A 20,232-nucleotide genomic window follows, 5' to 3' on the forward strand; every position below is an offset into this window, starting at 1 on the left:
TAGCTCCTGTTTGTTTTGGTCTATGTTTAGCCTACCACACTTCTGCAAAGCAACAACTTGCCTAGGTATCCCTGCCAGCTACCCAAGCAGAACCATTTGGTTTGTAAAAGCAGTCCAAGAGACAGATCTCTCACTTTTAATTACTTTATATAATGGAGATTGAGAGCGTCTAGATCTAGATGAGCAACAAGTAATTGAGGATTCATTTGTGTATTTGGTCTGCTTGTTTCTTATGCCTCTTGCTATGCATCATGAAAATTGAGGCTAGCGCTTGCTATGGACTTGTTTCACAAAATTTCTGTTCTGTTTGTTTTACAGGGTTTAACCCTGTTTGGGAGGAAACACTCACTTTTACCATCCACATGCCCGAAATAGCTTTGGTGCGATTTCTTGTTTGGGACCATGATCCTATTGGGCGAGACTTTGTTGGACAAAGAACTCTGGCCTTTAGCAGTCTTGTGCCTGGTTAGTCCCACTCGTTTTCCTTGACTTGGAATTCTAGCTGAAGAACAAACACCTTTGAACTTAAAAGATGAAGGCTATCCGCATAAGATACATGCTTATATCTCTGAGACTTCATGTATGAGCTTGGACAATTCTCCTGGTACCTTAGGGTGGTGTAGTCAACATTACTTGAAGGAGTTTGGGTGTCTGTGCTTCTGGAAATTACCGTTGCTGTCTTACGTATAACTTGGAGGCAATTTGTGTTGGGGAACTTGGAAAACCTGTGAGAACATAAGAAGTTTTATTAAAAGGTGTAAGGTGGCTTGCTGTATATATTTCACTTTTATAGATAGTCATTGTCAGTTATGCATAAAATGCAACCTGTTGATTATTTGTAATGCACTGTTTTTGTTTTACTAGGTTATCGTCATGTATATTTAGAAGGACTGACAGAAGCATCCATATTTGTTCATATAACCATTAATGAGATCTATGGAAAGGTAGGTATATCTGGAAATTTACCATCTTTTTATAACTCTTTTTTTTTATTATTCTGATAAAAATGAATTTAAATATACCACAGAACTACACTGGATTTGTGTGTTTTCTAAATGATTCTTACAGTTTAGGTTCATGGCATTTTGTACATTGGATTAGCTGTGCCTAGCTCTCTCTGGCGCTGATCAGTAATAAAGTTTAAAGAAATTACTCAGATTACGCAGCACTGAAAAAGTACAGTGTGTGATTCTTTATTGCCCTCAGCTTGATATCTTCATTTATACTCGTATCTGATAGGTACCTACATGCACTGCTAAGTATCAGCATGCTCAAGGAAGCGAAACGCAGTTCCTTATTCAGAGTGTTTTCTCCGAGGAGCACTGAGCCAGGGCACTTGTTCACAGCAGCACACCCATATCCAGTAAAACGCTTGGCTCCCTCCAGCTGAGATACCCCAATAACAGCGCAGACGTGCTTCTGTCGGAGTGCTCAGGAAGCAGAAGGCTGTAGCTCATAGAGTGAGCTACACGTACTCTTACTCTAGTCCTAGCGTGCCTGCACTTACGAATGTTCTTACTGTTAGCACTTAATTATTAGGTGCTATCGTGTAGGTACAGTAAGTACATTTCTTCAGTGTGTTAAACTAATTTTATTTTAGAAGTAAATGTTGAGAACTGCAACTGCACCAGAACGTGGTATTGGACAAGCTATTTTTAGCAGCTAATTTAAGCTTTAAATCTTTTAGGTTTTGGTGCATACACTTTGCTTTTCTGCAAGATTACTGATTTTAAAACATTTTTTAAATTAAAGTAAAAGCACAATGCTTTTTCTTTGCGTTTCTGCTTCAGCTTTCTCTGTGAACAGTTTACAAAAGGTCTTTGTAGATAGCTAGCACAAAGAAATTAAGGCCATATTCAACAGGATGCTAAAATAAAATAGCCCTTTGTAGTGATTTAAAAAAAGAAAAACAAACGCACAAAACCCACAAACAAACCCAACCTTTATGAAGGGTATAGGTTGAAAAGAACAGTTAGCCCCCAGTCTTTCTCCTTTCAGAGAGTGGATGCAGAGAATGTCATTTTACACATCATGTCAGATGTGTAAAATGACAGTTCTGTAAGCACCCAAGGAAAGCTCAGTGGAACAGAGAGAAAATAACATAGACAAGGCCTAGGGGCTGAGATTTGGTACAGTCCAGATCCTCGCTTAACTCCACTCCCTTTATCCTCGCTGATCCCATTAGATCACTGACTGATCTAGTGTAAACCACTTAGATGTCTGTCTGTCTCTCGGCATCCTTGTCTCGGCGCAGGGACCGGTGCTTCAACGTACTCGCCTGCCCTTGCCTCCGCAAGGGTTCCTCCTGCCAGGGAGGACAGCGGCGAGGTGGTGGAGGGAATGGCACTGACCATACCAGATCTGTGCATGTTCTGTGCACAAAGAGAAGCTTTTAGTATTCAGGGTAGACTTCATTACTCCTAAATCAGTGTAAAAGGAAAATCAGTAGTAAACAGCTTGGAATGCACCTGCAATATATACCCAGATCTGTGCACATCTAGGTATATGTGTGAAATCACATACAGTTTTGGTGATAGTCTGTAGGGGAGCCTGTTTGGCTGTTGCTCTTGGCTCATGTGCTCTTCAAAGAAGAAATACACTCAGGAAAAATATTAGAGAGTAGCTTCATAGGGAAGAGAAAAGAAGGAGGAGGGGTGGGAAGACCCGCTGAGATTTGATCTCTGTATCACTTGGTCTTTTCATCTAATGCTTGCCTTGATGATGAGCTGTATTATTTTTTCTAATGTATAAACAAAGGCTGAATGCACATTTACATCCTTATAAGTGAGGATATCTGGTCAAGTTTCTGAGAGAGACTTACATTAGACTAATAAATAGTTTTAAATTATTTGCTGTAGAGTGGTTATATTTACAGCTGATGTACCTTATTTGCTTGTATCACAGTCTTGAAAACATTAGCCAAATGTATTTGCATCTTTTTGCCTTTCAGTGGAGCCCTTTAATCCTCAATCCCAGTTACACAATATTGCACTTTCTAGGAGCCACAAAGGTAGACTTCATTAGCATGCACTTTGCACTTGCTGGACACAGATTTTTCAAGTGGTTCCTAATCGCATGATCTGCAACTACCAAACTTACATCATTCTTCATTCAGACTCTGAAACATTTGAATATTGCTTTGATGAAGCCCGTGCATAAAACTCCAAGTTAATGTGTAGCTTGTCACTGCAGTACACTTCTTACAGTCTTGTCGTCTCTGATTAGGAGACTTTGAGAAAACTTTGCTTGTAATTGTGGCAGGCTGCCATCCTAATGAGGAGAAATAGAGACATGCATGAATTCATGGAGACCTATGCTGATAGTTCCTTGGTCAGAGTAGATGTGAATTGCTTGGTGTGAATTTTTGCTTTGCTGCATTTTTAACTTTATCTTCATCACTCATAAATACTCTGAAAAAAGCTATTTTCATTGTACTCATTATATAATAGTCTGAACTCACTCAAAACTGTGGTTATTCTTGTCCTTTCAGAATAAGCAGCTGATAGGACTCAGAGGGTTGTTTAACAAGAACCCTAAGCACAATTCTGCTGAAACCAGTGGGCACTATGTACGGAAGCGATCTATCGGTGATCGATTTCTCCGGCGCACAGCCAGTGCACCAGCAAAAGGTAGAAAGAAAAGTAAGATGGGTTTTCTGGAAGCTACTGAAATTAAAGACAGTGCATCTGAACCAACAGACCTGAAGGACAAAGGAGGAGTTGTAAGGCGTACAAGTCGGAGTTTGCAAGCACGTCCTGCTTCTATGCCCGTGGATAAATATCTTCTTGTAGGACTGCCATGCCCAGCAGATGAAACTGCCCAAGATGCCAAAGGAAAAGAAAACACATCTGGTAAGATGCTTCCAAAATTACTTTTGGTATAGTAAGTTGAAATAGTGTGTTAAAAGGCTTAATTCTTCAGTCTCTATGCAAGTGGTTTTATTCAACTCAAGTAAGAGTTAATGGGCAAAATTACATATTCTTAAGATTGTAGTATCTTAACATCTCCTTAAACGCATTGGTGTGTGACACCCTGGAAAGCTGTCCACTCTGCAAACTAGGCAAATGAATTACAATAATTTCTGGAAGTGGTCTTAAAAGGACACTTGCCCAATTTCTTTTTGTGAATTAAGAATCAATCTTGAATTGTGCTTCATCCGTTTCTGGTTTCCTACTGTCTGTTTACTTCTGGAAACAGAGCTGCTGGCATGGTGGGTTTTTGCTCCCCGTTTTCAAGGAGGAAGAACAGCATGCAGCATATGTTTTTGGAAATAGTGAGTGTAAAGACTAATGCAGACTTTCAAATAGATGTAAAAGGGGTAAAAGTAGGTCAAACTTTGTACCCAACAGTCTTGATATTCTCCTCTTAACCTAGGTTACTTAATTTGATTAATTTATATGGAAAGCATGTGTTGGGATAAAATCTTGGTCTTGTATTATTGGTATGCAATACAATTTAATTCTTAAAATAGCTTTTTTTTCTCAGTGTATTCAGCAATAATAGTCCTGGTTTTGAAATCCAGTTATTCCCATGACTACAATAAAGTTAGTGTGCTTGACCTGCCTAGTCTTTGGTTTTGGAATATCTAAATTAGTCTAGGAAGCTTGGAATACAATGGCTGTAATTCATTAGACCTGCTGTCTCCACCCTGAGCTTGTCCCTAGTCGTGGACGTCTGTACTGCTTTTTGGGGCTGTTTTTTGTCTATTTGGGAAGAGCGAGTGCACTGCTGCAGGCTGTCCCCATGAGGCTGCAGGGCTAGCCTGATCCTCAGCTTCGGGTAAGTTCTGGCAGCGCAGCGTTTCTGCAGTCGGCCCCACAGGGCTCTTCCTCAGGTGGCGCAGGACAGCCCGAAACACCAGCTGTCTCCCTTGGTAAGAAGCAGCGGATGCACCACGAACCTCTCTTGGCTGGGGGGTGACAGAAATGCTGCTCTGCTCCAAATATTCTCAGCTGTGGAGCAGCAGCTTCCACCAACCACAGGAGCCACCCTAAAATAGAAGAACTACCAGGCACAGCTGAGAATGTGTTGCTGAGCCACCCGTGTTCCACTTGCTCATATTAGTAGCTTTGAAGGAACTGATAATCTGGACATCGCCTTGTAAAAGAAGTTACTTAAGAGAAACAGCAAGCAAAATCAAACCAATTTTTTTTTTCTACCACCCTGAGAAGAAGCTGTAGTCAGGAAAAGGATATTCCTAGTAAAGGAAGTTGACTCTGAAATGCTGTATTTTAAATTAAAGATCCTCTAGATAAGCCTGTGATTAGCCATTCTTTGCAACAGATGTAATAATTTCTTAGATATTTCTTCCTACAGGTGCTACAAACTAAGATACAAAATTATTTAGAAGAAACTTTCACACATTTTGGAGGTCACAGGTATTCACTTATAGCAAAATAACCTTTGCAGAAAACACAGGCCCTGGTGAGATGACCTAAAAAGCTGTCACAGGGGATGAATCCTGCCCCTTCTAATTATGAGAGGACTAGATCCTGTGCTTTTGAGTCTCTGCAAGGCTTACTCTGTAACCTCTGTGGGGCAGGACTGGCCACCTTAGACATAAAGAACTGAGACGTTAAGAAGATGAAATTCCAGATGGAGTCCTCTCCTGTCCCTGAGAGACCTTTTCCCTTCTCTGGGCTGCAGGGCCATCCACGGCTTAGTGACACAGAGAAAAGCAACCCGGGCCCTTTTTTTGGTGGAAGCGCTTACCCTGAATCATGGTAGAGAAAGGCGCAGCGCAGCCTCGTGCACGTACAGAAATAGGCTTGGGTATTCTCACAATATTCAGCCCAAATATTTCAGACTGGGAGGTGGCTTCACCCTCGGGGAGGGAGGTACTAGTCAGATGAAGTGTTCGTTATTGCAGGGTGCTGTGAAGAATGGAAGGGGCTGGCTGTCCGACAGAGATCTTTCTTGCTAAAATACTACGGCTGAACATAGTGTGCTGTCCATTTTCTCCTCTGCTCTCTCTAGAAAAAAATAAATCTACACATCAAAGAAATATACACTGCTTCCATCCTTAACTAGGAGCACTGGAAAGCTCGGGGAACTTTTCAGATTTTAGAGATCAGCATTTAATGCCATGTTCATTGGAAAGAGTTCTTAGTCCACCGAGGGGGTTCAGTTGCTGTTAATGAATGATCAGGGCCTCTCTTGTTTCTTCCTAGGGTACCTGATTTCTAGCAAATGTTAGAAACAGTATATGTTATGCCAAGCTTACTTCCATAGTCCCTGCTTAAATAAAAGCTCCAAAGGACTGAGTTGTTGAGCTCGGATTTGGCATATAAAGACAAGTAAGAAGAGTTGGTGGAGAAAATATCTAATGCGTATTTTTCAAAGGAATTCAAATCTTACCCTCATGAATGCAGTATATGCTGGTAGAAGATCAAAAATAAAATTCTTAAATTGTAACATTTTACAATAACTACATGTATAAAACAGTCTGGAGTCCATCTACTTGATGCTTTTCACTCAGCTCTTTTAAGCATGCAACTTGTTTCAAGGTATTATGTTTTTTAACAGAGCTGTTTTGTTCTGTCTTTATTGCCATGCTTCTTTATAGTACAAATCTGAATAGGAACACAGCTGAAGGTAATACCACGTGCAAGCTATGATATGGTTCCTCATTAACATTATTTGCAACAAATATTACATCACATGCTTGATGTAATAGACATTCAAAGGAAGTTTCAATGAAGTGCCTGCAGTTGTATTTTTCCATTTACTCATATCACTCAGATAATTTGTATTAAACCTGCACAACCCCATAATTAAGTTCTGTCACAACTGTACCTAATTTTGCGTTCTCCATTTGTCTGTCTAAGGACAAAATAGTTGTTAATAAGCAGAACACAATATTGTGTGCAACTAATATGTTTCTTATTTAATTTAGCCGACAGTGATGACAATGCAAACGAGAAGGAAACAAACATGAAAGAATCTGTTTTTCCATGTTCTGAGAAAACAGCAAATACTTCAAATTTGGCATCTCAATTTAAGAAGGAGAATGGCCAGAAGGAGACTACAGTTGATTCTTTAGTACCACCTCTGCAGGAGCAACATGAAAATTCGGTTTTTGCAAGTGGTATAGTTGAAACAAATGGCCTTGTAGGCTATCAGGAAAATAATCTTTCTGATGAAACTGTCCCTCTACTGCAGGACTCTGATTTTGAACTTTCCACAGAAAAAACACATGACAAAAAGTGTGCAGAGAATAAAAAGGAAGATTACACAAATGGGTCTAAGGAGGAGAAAACTCTTGTGGGGACTTTACTTTCTCAGAAAGTGGAGATGGAAAATCACAAATATGACATCATCAAGAAAAGCACTGCAGCACCTCTTTCTTTGACAGACATTTCTTCTACAAATTGCTCTGATGCTCCTGATTTGCACTCCACTTTAACCATGCAAGACAGTGACATTTCTCGCCTTATAGATGAAGTTTCTTTAGCGAATGAGAGCGAAATGGATAGTGCTGTCTCAGCTCTGATCGGACAATTTGATGTCACAGATGATCAAACTAATCTTACCATGATCTCAAGCCTTCATGGCACTAGCAGCCAGACCTTCGGTGTGATGGCTACACACCCACACGTGCTTACTGTGGATCTTAACAGTCCCTGTAAGCACAACTTTACTACCACAAAATCCATCAAATCCCCCTTATTCTCAACTCCAGATACTACCATGTTCTCCAGCCCTGAGACTGCAGAGTATTCAGTGTACACAATTATCCATGAGGCAACTCTTACACCAGCTTCTGAATGTAAGACCCACAGTGAATTAGTTTGCAAGAAGAAGTTAAATAACTTGCCTAGGTCTCCTTGTCTTTCACCTCTCTCTTTGCTAAATGCAAATCCCAGAAGAAAATGTGGAAAAAAATCTGAAACAAGCTGGGAAGCCCCCGAGTCTGCCAGTTCTTTTGCTTCCAATACCCACATCTTTGAGGACACGCTTGTTGACCCTCTCACTGGTGAAAATTCAGAAAGCAGCAGTCTAATAGAAGTAGATGGGGATTCTCACGATCTCTTGGTAACTGCATGTGAGTACAAAAGGGAAGACATGAGCCAGTTGGCTTCCCCTTTGAAACTGAGGCAAAAGCAGGACGCTGGGCACGGTGGTGAGAGGTCTTCTGGGAATCGCGCAACTGTTGAGCTCTGTGCTGCTGCCCCGGACTGCTCGGCTGACTTCAGGACTGCAGGGAGCCAGCTCCCTTTTCCAGTGTGTGAAAATGTTGGCTTTTTGTATCATCATCATTCAGATAAGCAGAAAAACGTGATGTGTACCTCTGAGAGATCCCAGCTCAACATACGCTCACCAGTGCTCAAAAATGCTTTGGCTTTCCCACCTCATTCGGCCATCAAGCAGACTAGCCCTTGCAAATCCAAGAGTCTCGGTGACTTGACATCAGAGGATATTTCCTGCAATTTTGAAAGTAAGTATCAGTACATAAGTAGGAGCTTTATCTCATCAGGCATGAGAGACAAGAAACTTGCTGCTATGAAGAACATGAGACCACGTTCTACGGATGCTCTGACGGAGCAGCTGAGGAAGCTGGTGTCCCTGGACCAGGAAGACAGCTGCCAAACGCTGTACTCCAGGCAGATCGATGAAGACTGCCCCAAAGCGCTGGTCAGAAAACTCTCATCCAGAAGCCAGAGCAGAGTGCGGAACATAGCCAGCCGTGCCAAGGAGAGGCAGGAGGCCGCCAGCAAGCAAAAATCTTCGCACACAAGTAGCGTAGCAGGGGTCGTCCTTCGGAACAAGCCCTCGGCATCTCCTCACGTTATAAACAGGCACTCAACAGGCTCGTACATAGCCAGGTACCTGAATGGCTTCCCTGGGGAGGACGTGGAGGGCCGAGGAATACCGGAAGGTGCGTGCGCCGCTTTGCACTACGGCTGTAGCGACCAGTTATATACACATGATTCTGTTCTGCAGCTGGAACCCAGTAGTGATGATAAGCCTGAAATTTATTTCCTGCTGAGACTGTAGATTGTATAAATGTACATCTTCAAAGTTTACAAACTATTTCATTGAAATGAAGGATTTTTAGTAAGAAATACTGTTTTGAGGGTTTAAATTATTTAGAAATGTAATTTCACGCTAGTGATTCAGTCATGATTTAATGTGCCCTTTCCTGTCAAAGCTTATGTAAATAGAAACCATGTTCCACTCCTATGTATGTATTACTTTGATTTAGAAATTATAAAGTGAAGTAGTCTGGGGACTATATGCATGCAGTAAGCATTTGTAGCATTTTGGTTTTGTAATGCATGTCATTTTTAAGTCGAGCACATCTGTGCTCAAAAGCCTAATATTGCAATGAATGCAATAGTATTCTGTTTTCCTGATGTCCTGTCTTACTGTTTGGAAAAGTATTTTTAGTCATCACTTTCAGCCTTTCGTGCAAGTTCTACTAAGTACAGTGCTTTCTGTTATTGGTAATGTCCTTGGGGTTAGAGTGCTGGACTAGGACTCATTCTGCCCAACAAGCAGCAGCCTCAGAATGAGACCCTTCATTAGCGTCACCATTTTCACTCTGACTTGGACTTAATTGTTGATACTAATTTTACATGTTTCCATGTATGAACTATGATTCTACAGCAAACAATGTGCAGAATTATGGTTAGTCCAAATTTGTATGTAATGTGTAGATTTGTCATCTGCCGGCTCTATGAAGTATAGTAACAGTTGTCTTCCTTCTTGATCACTGTGTTGAATGCCCATTTCAGGATGGAGTGGAATGTGGGAGTAATTCATAGCATTTATGCATAGAAAACACTTAATTTCTGCGTATTTTGTTACGTATTTTTGCTATTGGTTGTGTGTGTGTAGCTTCAGTACAGTAGCAGATCTGTTTTCTGTATATTTGTAATTTTATTGCTAAATTGGTGAGAGTCAGTGGAATATTTAAAGCTGACATGGTAGAGTAATTACTTTGACTGTCCATCTTCACCTTTTTCTATGAAGGCTGAAAGTGAATTGAGTGAGTAATCTCAAACACCTGAAGCTTCCCTGTAGGGAACAACATAGCTTTATTTTGGTTTTAAGATATTCTTTGCCTTCACTGTAAGTTTTTTCTTATATGTAAAAGACATACCTTTTACCTCTTTCTTTTGTAATGCAGAGTATTATTATTATTGAAAACATCATTAAAATAGATTTTTAAGCACTTGGTTACATGTTTACTGAAACTAGCAAATACAATTATGCTTAAACTAACAGTAGCTAGTGATTGTCATGAGCTTGCACTAAGGTTTCAGAAAGGGAACAAATTCCATCATTTCATATGATGGTAATGGTTCTTAGCTGGAAATCTGCAGCTGAGCTCTTTCTCTCTTCTGGATAGGAAGCCATCTTTATTGAGTATGTCTAACTGCCTGCATATTCCCATTTTGTGCCACTAAGGGTCTACCAGATGTAACTGGCTGTTGTTTCAATCACTTGGGAGAGAACAGTGTATTTTCTAAATAAAAAGCATTTTTCCATGGAGGAACAGAACCAGATACTGGATCAATCCCTTGAGCTTTGGACCTGAATTTCTATCTCAGTACTTGTGATACAGGTGCGATTGAAGCCATCCCTAACTTCAGGGAAGGTCAGGAGCTCCGTGCCTCGCGGTGGTAGGACTCTGCTGAGATAGATGGTTTCAGCTTTCGACTTGCCTGTAGCTTGGCTGCTGTGGTAGTTCAGAGCCTGATTCCAAGTGGAAGAGTGGATGTGTGCAGGCTGTGATCCGCTCTGCTGAATGCCGCGTGCTGCAGGTGCTCACACGCTGTATCCAGATACATTTACTTGTGTTAGTAGAACCTATGAATTCTTTAGAAATAACTGCCATTAAAAGTGCCTTCTAATTAAGCAAAGGATAAGATTTTCATCACTGGAGATGAAAAAACTAATCTTGGCTCGAAGATTGTTTCTAGCTTTAATTGGAATTTAGAAAAATTGTATGGTGTGTGCAGGAGGTCAGAACAGATTATTACGGTGGTCTCTTATGACTTAATCTCTTACACTTTCCTCTTAATTTTAAAAGTTAATTCAGATGGGGACAGCTCTTTGTGTGAAAGAGAAATGTGAGTAGTGAAACAGGGCAGTGTTTCTATAGTATAGACTCAAGCCAATGGAAGATCTAGCTCAGTATTTTTTCCCTGTCTCACAGAGATTCAAATTATATTTTGTTGGCACAAGTTTCTTTTTGGTGGTGCAGCACTGAGGTGTGCCAAAACCTTCTAACCTCACAGTGCTGGTATACTCTGAGCCTGGAAGAACTTGAGACAGAATATTCAAGATGTTCAAAGGTCTTATTGTGATCTAGCAGAGGTGAGAAGGCAGAGAGTATTTGTCAACTGCCATTAATTTCAGTTCTTGAGTGATCTGTAGGGCAATCTATGGGCCTGGATACGGAAAACTGATAAGAAAGACTTTTTATGTCTATTTGCAAAGGTGATATTATAAGAGAGGAGCTTTCGTTCTGCAGAACTTTAATTTCAATAGGTTGTATTCAGAAATAGATTTGGTCCTTAAATGTATGTCTTCAATACATGAAGAACGCATGAAATCACAAGTGTTGAGTATAGGAGTGTGAAGATAAGACATACCTGTCTTACCAGCTATGTCGGCACAGAGAAGCCTGATGACGTGATGAAGTATTTTTGAATATTGGAAGCAAACGTTCTGTATAAAATGTTTGAATTGGAGAGGGGTCTAAGCCAAAGTCAAAGATATTATCTCTTGCTTTTATGTTCATAATTCTAAAAGCAAAAAAAGATTAGTAGTAAACTTAAAGTACTAAAAAGTCAATGGTATTATTTTGCATATATAATACATTTGGATTAAACTTTGTATTAAGTGTGCCAGGTGTCTTTACAAGATAACTATTTGACCATCTGTCTCTTAATTTACTAGAAATGGAGAGCATTCAGACTCTGGAAGGAAGAACTTGAGATCCAGAGGAGCTGAGTCCATGCTACCCTTGCAGAATAGCCAGGTGAAGAATTCTCCCCAGGACTGGCCTGCCTTCTGCTTCCCTGCCAGCTGGCATAAGGTCCAGTCCAAGTGCAGTGCTGTTTCTCTTTGCGCACCAGGTCAGAAAGTATGGCTAATCCTCAAAGCCATTGGGGCTATTTTTATGCTTACTGCTAAGTATATAGTTAAGGTCTTCATGGAATTAGGAGCCGTTCTATAAGCAGATGTCAAAGATGCTTGTAAACCTCAAGTGAAGTTTCTGTTTCTTTTCCAGATGAAAGCATGTATGAACGATTTATCCTTTGCTTAAAACTATCCATGTTGCTTCTGAATCTGGAACTTACAAATCGTAGAAATGTAGGGCAAGGACAAAAGATGGAACAGAAAGTTAAAGACGTCGTTTATATGATAAACTAGTACTTCTGTGCGCTAAGTGGGAGGTTAAGATGAATAGGAGATGGGCAGACACCACTCTCCAGTGAAGTCACTTGGTATAAATCCGTAATTTTCAAGGAGATGTACTGCATTCTGTACCAGACTATATTCTCAATTCCAATGGGTTTTATATCTATTCACCATTTCTATTATATCTTCAGTTTTTAGTTTAACTGAGTGAGCTTCATTTCCTTTCATGGAATGGAAGGGATATAAACAAAAGTACATTCCTATGGTGATGAGAACTGTCATCAGTGTATGATACCAGTCTGCTGCAGGCAGTGTCTCATTTCTAAGTACTGGGCCAAACACACCTCTGGTATAACTAAAATGTCTGATCAGGGGAGATATACTAGGGATAAATTTGCCTTATTAGATATAAACATTTTGGCATGTGAAAGCAGCGTGGTTTTGTTAAATACCACCCACTTTTTCTGTGAAATTCTGATACTTGGCATAAACTTGAAGATATGGCGTATTTGGTCCATGCACGCCTCTGAGAATCGCTGAAAGCATCTGGGTGAGGGTGGGTGAGTAACTGATGCTGCGGCCAGGCTTGCTGGCGGCTGCACGACGGTCTGGGGATCAGCCTAATTCTGTAGCTACCAGTCTCCAGAAGGCACCGGGCAGCCTCTTTGGGATGCTTTTATGAGCCTGGAAGCATGCTGGCAATCCAGCCGCTCCAGTGGCGACATTCCCATCATAAAGATGGCCTGGCATATCAGAAAACGTACTGATCCTCCCGAACCTGAAGGATGATGTGGTCTCACTGGTGGGTATTAGCAACACGAGCCCAGAACTGGTGTGATGTGATGTAGCCGTGGTCTAACGTGGTGATGCTCTCAAAATTACAGAAAGCCGTTCGTCTCATGGTGAATTTGTGCTGCAGAAACGGCTGCTGTGTCAGAGAAACTCTAACCTGGCAGTAATATGCTTTATAAAGCGATGCCAAAACGTGATGCTGAATAACAGTAGGAATGGGACAGTTTTGCAAAACTAAGAATGCTTACTTCAGTAGCCTTGTGTATCGGATAATAAAATGAAGGGACACTGTGTCGAGAGGTCTAAGCACCTTCTGAACTCATCTCAGTCTTTAAACCTCTGTGAGCATCTGGTAAGTAGATTACAAGAAGCGCTGTATAGAGCCAGGATTTTTAGATATATGGATAGAGCAGATCAGCAATCTGCAGTTCAGACATTCATAAGGCCATTCATTTTTCAGTCCCTCCTCAAAATTAATTAAACCGTGTATGAACAAGGCTACAGCTTTTTGAAAATCTGTCTAGTGGAGGCTTTATTGGTGTAGAATCTGTTGCAACCATCAACTTATTCCAATGCTGATTACTCTCAGTGCCTAAAAACAAATATTTCTGGTTGATGTTTGTCTAACTTCACTTTCTAGCATGAAATTCTGTTTTATCTGCTCAGTTGAAAGGCCTCTTACCATACAAGTTTCTCTCTCACAAACATGAAGTCACAGCCTTCTCTTTGACGTACTACATGGATCACACCCCTGAAGGGTCTCTTTTGAAAATATTTTATCCATTCCATTTAACACCTGCGAAGGTGTTAAAGTTTCCAGCACCATTCAAGAACGCAGGCACCAGGACCAGTGGCAGCATGTCAGGGGCAGTTATGTCAGAGGAAAGCATGGAGATGACGTGATTTGTACCAGATTGTGTGTATATTTATAATGTGAGGGCATTTTAATGTTCTTGGCTGCAATACTGCAGTTGAAGCATCTGTTCAGTCGGTATCTATCATGTCTCCCAACTATTTTTTTTAATTTTTTAGAGGGTGGAGTTCTACTTTGGTAAATATAATTTGCATTTTTCACCTTCTGAGACCCATGGAAATGTGTATTTTTTCCTTGCTACCATCTTACTTTGCTGTCCAGCTCAGAAACGTGCTGTTTATTTCACATTCCTCAAATTTTTGTCTTCTGCAAACCTTAATCATTACCCATTTAACTTTTTTTTTTTTTTTGAGGTCATTGATGCAGCACAGGGCCGATGTCCCAAGTCTTACAGGACTCCAGTAGAAGTGCTCTTGCTCACCACTGATTCCCTGTCTGTAGCTCTGTTTGGAGGTCTGGCTGTTAACCAGCTTTCTGCTCTTCTAGCAAGTGTCATAACGATCATGTGTCACTTGGGTCTCTTGATGAAAATATCATGAACAAGATGTCCAGTAAATCTCGTTTCTTTAGTCCCATTTTGGTGTTAAATACATTACCCTCCTGTAGCTCTTTCTAAATAAATATTTCCTTAATTCTTTTTTAAATTACTTTCATTACTTTGCCCAAGTTTTATATCAGTCTCTTAGGCAAGATACATATCAGTCTCTTAGGCCAGAGACTGATACGGCAAATATATGGCAGATATCTTATTTCATTTACTCTTTTAAATATCGGTACATGTTAGTTTTATTTCAGCCCTGTGCAACTTTCTGAACAGTTGAAAATTCAAAAATTAAATATTGGGTCATCTCCCTCAGCCAGTTATTTTTAAACTCTCGGATGCAAGTGCCTGTTGATTTTAATACGTTTTTGTTTGCTATTTTTTCTGTCATTTTCCCTAATTTGAACAGAATAATTGATTGCTGGAAACTCTTACAAATAATGACCAGCTTTTGTGTACGTCTGTTCCTAAACAATCAACCAAATGGCCAGGGCCAAGATTTCTTTTGCACAGTGAAGGAGGGAGCTATAAATAAATCGCATGAATGGCTAAGGGCTGTTGGAAACTCTGACCGCGTTAGGATTACACGTTTGCCGAAAGGGGTGATATTTATCCCTTTTGCAAAAGAGTGAATGACCTCTATGGAAACGAAAAGCCAGTGCACTGAGAGTGATGCAAATGATAACTCATTTGATTATTTCATACTCTAATTTCAGAGGTTCGGTTGTGAAGTGACAGAACACAAAACCAAAGAAAGGTGGCATTCAGTTCAAGTTCTTTCTCTTGAAAGGAGGGGGGGAAAAAAAAGCTTCTTAACAGATTCCTAACTTCTATAATATTTTATTTCCTATACCTTCAGTAGGAATTGAAAAAGGATTGTTTTCCTTTTTTATAAAAATAAGGGGTTAAGTAAGCTTATAAAAATAAGGGTTTTTTTTTAATCTTGAAAACTAACTTTTCAAGATAGTTCAAAAAAAAACCCCAAAAACCAAAAAAACCCCAAAACGAAACAACAAACCATAACCTAACAAACCTTCAGTTTTTCTTCACTGCAGTTCCTGCATCAGCTGCAGCAGAGTTTCCTACCGTGAGGGGCCAGCGTGAGGTGTCGCGTGGATGCTGGGTGGACGCTAACGAGCCCGAGGCTGGTTTTGTTGCCCTCCCATTGCAGAAGGGTGGCCCGTTTTTGACGTACCTTGTCCATCGCCGTGATGACCGAGAGCTGGTGCTGCAGGGCACCGAGACTTGCTGCAGCACTTGTGGGCACCCGCCTCCCTGAGCGTGCCCCACGGCTCCGGGGCGCCGTGTGGGCTGTAAGGGGGGAAAGTGGGGTGCGCGGGGGGCACACCAGCAGCCGAGGAGGTATCCTTCCACCCCCGGCTCTGCTGCGTGCCAGAGCCCAACTTGCGGCAGACCGGGCGCTCAAACGGCAGGTCAGGTGCTTGGGCTGAGGTACCTGCCTCATCCTCGAGTCTCTCTTTCTGGTATCGCTCTTAACAGCACCTATGCAAATTTCACTGCTTATAGGATCATAAATTGTCCTAGTAAGAAACATATTTTGTATCCTAAAACGTTTTGGTCAGAGAGCTTTCTTCTTTAGTTTCCCATTCTCACCTTAAATAAGATTAAGTTGTAAAAGAATAAAATATTTAATTTAAAAAAAAAAAAAAGTGAAAGCCGTAAAGAACAGCCAGAATTTCCCCCAGAAGCATGTTGGGTCAGTTTTATTCTTGGACTGATGCTCATTTGGATTTGATTTGATAAGATTTTAATGTTTTCCCTGTTGCAGATAGGAACTGCGGTGTCCCAGACCCTCAGTCCACACGTATGAGACAGTATGGCATATGTGATTACACTGATTACAGATCTGCTCAGACATGCAGAAGGGGAAATACATTGAATTTCTATCAGAGATGATCTTTTAAAGTCCCGTGTTGATTGAGGCAGAAATAGATGAAAGTGGGCAGTGCCTGCATTGGCCTAGTTGAGCACGGTTGGGTTTTTTTTCATTGTAAAAACCATGGGAGTTGAAACATGTTCTTTAGTATGTGAATTTAGTATCTGGTATAGCTGTGGACCAAACGGGAGAATCTGCAGTCCAGGTACAGCTCACAGCTGAATGGCCTCGCCTCCTCTTGCTGTCTGTTCACAAACGCTTCCACGTCAGACGTACAAGTATGTATTTGTACGTATAAGGGGTCATAGAAGGGAGGGGAAGGGGGGCAGCTGTAGCTATCGCAGTGGCTTTATTAGTCCTTTGCTTAAGGAACAGTTGTTTTTTTGATACGTAAACCCTTTGCAGCAGAGACTTTTCTTATACGTATGACTTGACTCAACCACTGCCGTAGCCCTAACGGTATTACTAGGGTCCAGATCCAGCCTGAGCATCACGGTCAGCATCTTCTGCAAGAGGCGTTATGTTGACTGAATGCCTGCCTGTGCTGCTTTGGTTTACGTGTATGCGTGTACAGCGAAGACACAGGGGTGAGGAACGGTGAAAATGGTCAAAGAGAGTTTGAGATTCTGAATTGACTGTACAAGTTGCTTTGCTGAGCGCTTGCAAATAAGGATAAATCATGTTTTTCCTGGTGGACATTTAAAAGCAGTATGAACTTCAGTTTCAGACTTCATAATGATATGGGAATGGTTCCTTCGTATTCAAAATGGTAAGATCTAATCCCAGCATGCAGGCAACATGGCTGTGTACGAAATGACACCATGAGTGGGAAGTCTGGTGTCCAACAGCCCAAAACTTTGGGTCCAGGTCAGTGGTAGCCTGGAACATCTCTGAACTCTGTGAGCGGGGTAACATGCTGCCCGGAGGCTGCGCCACTGGCGGTCAAGGGCACCTCGCTGGTTCCCACTTGCACTGTGCGGTGGTACGAGAGCGCAGATGGCTTCAGGAGGGAAGCACCCCCAGCTCGGACAAAACATTCGTGCGGCGTTGCATTGGACTTTGTGTCGTTTCCATGCCATGACCAGTGCTAGAGATAAAATGCTGAATTAGATCTGCTCCGTTGCCTTTGTGTGACAGTTATTCCCCTGAAGCTCTGTTGTTCCTGATTCATGCGATGTTCTGTAATGGCATTAGTTGGATGGTTAATTTAAGTACATCTGGATATAGACTTAAGTTTGTCAGTAAAGTCAGACAGTATTTTTGTGAATCCGTTTTAAGGAATAATAGTCTTAAGGAAGCACATTTTTAAGGGGAACAGATATCTTGAAGCAGATGATTAATTCACGCTTAGTTTTCAAGCACCCGTTTGACTTACAGGCTTTTAAAAGTGGATTCTTTCTTTTAATTTAGTGCTCTGCATCTTAAACATTTATAGCCAAAATCTTATTTCAGTTCAAGATGTATTAGTTTAAAGTGACACTTCTAAATTCATTGGAGCAATTCTGCTGAAAACTAACACTGCTGAGAAAACAGAATATGGAGAGTTGCAGAGTGTCTGCAACTGATGTTAATTTGACTCTTTTTATTTTCAGCACTACTAATATTTTTTTCAGTAAAATGAAAATGTAGTTGCATCCAAGTGGATCCTCTTTCAGGGCAGAGTTCAGCAGAACAAGAGAGTACAATCAAGTGCTAAATTTGGGTTCTTCAAGTCAGTGCAGAGCTGGGGTGTAACTACTGCAGTTGATGGAGTTTCCCCAGATACATGCTAGGATGGGAGTCAGTCCCTTGACTACTTATCCAGGGTCAGTCCATTTAGAGATGTTCAAAAGGCTAACACTGGAGATGGAAGTTTGATTTAAAACATGTTTGAGGTTTCTTGTACTTTTCCATATCTGCTCTTCAAATAGAGGTGATGCTGCATAATGAAGATGGTGATTAATACCTTTGTACTTATTCTGTCTTGGGACTTGGATGTGAAATATTTAAAACATATGCCTAGTCGTCTTAAGGGTGAGGGCACGTGCTGTTTTGAATTAATTTAAATAAACAGTAGCTATATTGACCTGCACTCCCACTTTTTTTCCTAGAGCTTGAGTGAGAACTTCGTTTGGCGTAGCATTTGCATAAAATGAGGCTTTTGCGTTAATCAGCTGCATTCCTAATCCTGGAAGATAGTCGTTACGATTTTCTAGTTTGATGTGTGTAGTCAGCGGGGAAAGGTTCAGCCCACTTGAATGTGTATTACCCTCTGGAGGAGGCGTCAGTCTCTGGCTGTATGCGCAGGGTATGTAAGGTGACTGTTTTTAATTGGGTACTCATTAGCTTTCTGAAGCTGAAGTGCAGAGCCAATAGTCACAGTGCTGGCTCTTAGTCCTGCACACACACACAGAGCACACGGTGTTTGAGGGTAATTGGGAAGCATGAGCAGGAAGAACCTGTTGTGTTATCTCACCGGATGAAGAAATGTAATGCCACCAGAAAATCTCTGCTGTTCTCCAGAGATCTTGTTCTCAACTAGAAAGGTTGGCGTGAACACAGGGAATCTGCTAATGGGATAAAAAAACCAAATCTGGGAGCAGTTTGGGATAAGGCTGCCAGCATCCTTCAACGTGTGAAAGGGACAAAGACAAAAATATCTCAGGGCCATGTAAGTAAAGCCAGGTGACTGAGAGTTAAAACTGCTGCATGGATTTACCCCGTGTTCGAGCTGTGGGAGCTCTGCAGCCATGAGACCTTTGTTGCAGTGGAATCCTTCCCCATCCACAACAGTGTGAGGGGAGGTTGCAGAGGAATTCATCTGCCTGGATTTCCATGAAGCCGATATGCACTTTCATGAGATAAAACAAGATTTACTCATTAATACAGTTTTCAGTTTGAAAGATAAATCCTCAGCAGTCTCCTTTGCCTCTAGTCTCCACGCTCAGTCTCTCTGTGCCAAGCACAGTACTGAGCCGGCTTTGCAGCAGGGATACTGCTAGGCTTGGCAGCAGGAGTGAAGGGAAAAGACGCGATGCACACATGTCCAGTAAATTGTCCCTTTTATTTCCTTGCTGAAAAGCACTTCTGTATTTTACTCAAAAGCTGTGAAAGTGTGTGTTTCTTTTGCCAGTAATTCAAGTTCACACATTATCAGGCCAGTAGGATGCAGGCCCTTCTCTGCTGTAGGTCTTTGCTAGGAATCATGCAGACAGATTCAGGCCAGTGCCAAATGAAATGGTTTCTATCTCTTTGATGGTTTTGGCAGCACCTTCTGCTGCATTTAATAAAGATGCTAAATGCTTAGCAGGATGAATAAATACAAGCAACGGCCGACTTCTGCTTCTGAATGTGAAGCTTTAAACAAGAAATAACTTTATGTATTTCGTTTGAGCTACACAACAGTATAAATTAGACGAAAATTCTTAGTGGTTGGTCATACACATCAAATATATTTTCATTTGTTTTAAAGAGAAAGAGTTGTGGAGAAAGTGCTGGTATGATTTGTAGGAAACAATGCTGTAAGCATGGCAGTTCTGGGTTTCTGATCTATTAAAGCCTTGCCAGGCTCAACAGTGCAAAGACTGCCCTTGCTGAATGGGTACATGTTCTAGAAAGGCTTACAGTTCCTGCCAAACAAGACTTTGCTGTGTAATTGCGAGTAGTTCGGTAGCTGAGGAGCTGCATGCATGGACAGTCCTTTGTCAAGGGGTCAGTTTGCTCTCAGCCTGGCCGCCCCAGGCTCCATCAGCCTGCAAGGTTCCTCGTCGTATT

At 41.3% G+C, this 20,232-nt stretch overlaps 1 protein-coding gene across 1 annotated transcript in view; it reads left to right on the plus strand.

The window, feature by feature from the left end:
- Positions 1 to 8,997, plus strand: part of PLCH1 (phospholipase C eta 1) — a gene marked incomplete at both ends in the record, with an annotated part of 69,138 nt that extends 60,141 nt beyond the window's left edge. The window contains 5 exons of the mRNA XM_082003731.1: positions 319 to 465; positions 865 to 944; positions 2,951 to 3,010; positions 3,491 to 3,851; positions 6,896 to 8,997. Of these exons, the coding sequence (XP_081859857.1) occupies positions 319 to 465; positions 865 to 944; positions 2,951 to 3,010; positions 3,491 to 3,851; positions 6,896 to 8,997 (2,750 nt within the window). The remainder of the gene's footprint in view (positions 1 to 318; positions 466 to 864; positions 945 to 2,950; positions 3,011 to 3,490; positions 3,852 to 6,895) is intronic.
- Between the last annotated feature and the right edge of the window lie 11,235 nt (positions 8,998 to 20,232).

Source organism: Phaethon aethereus, assembly GCF_964289735.1.
Source record: "Phaethon aethereus genome assembly, chromosome: 9".
In the NCBI taxonomy this organism is placed as follows: Eukaryota; Metazoa; Chordata; class Aves; order Phaethontiformes; family Phaethontidae; genus Phaethon; species Phaethon aethereus.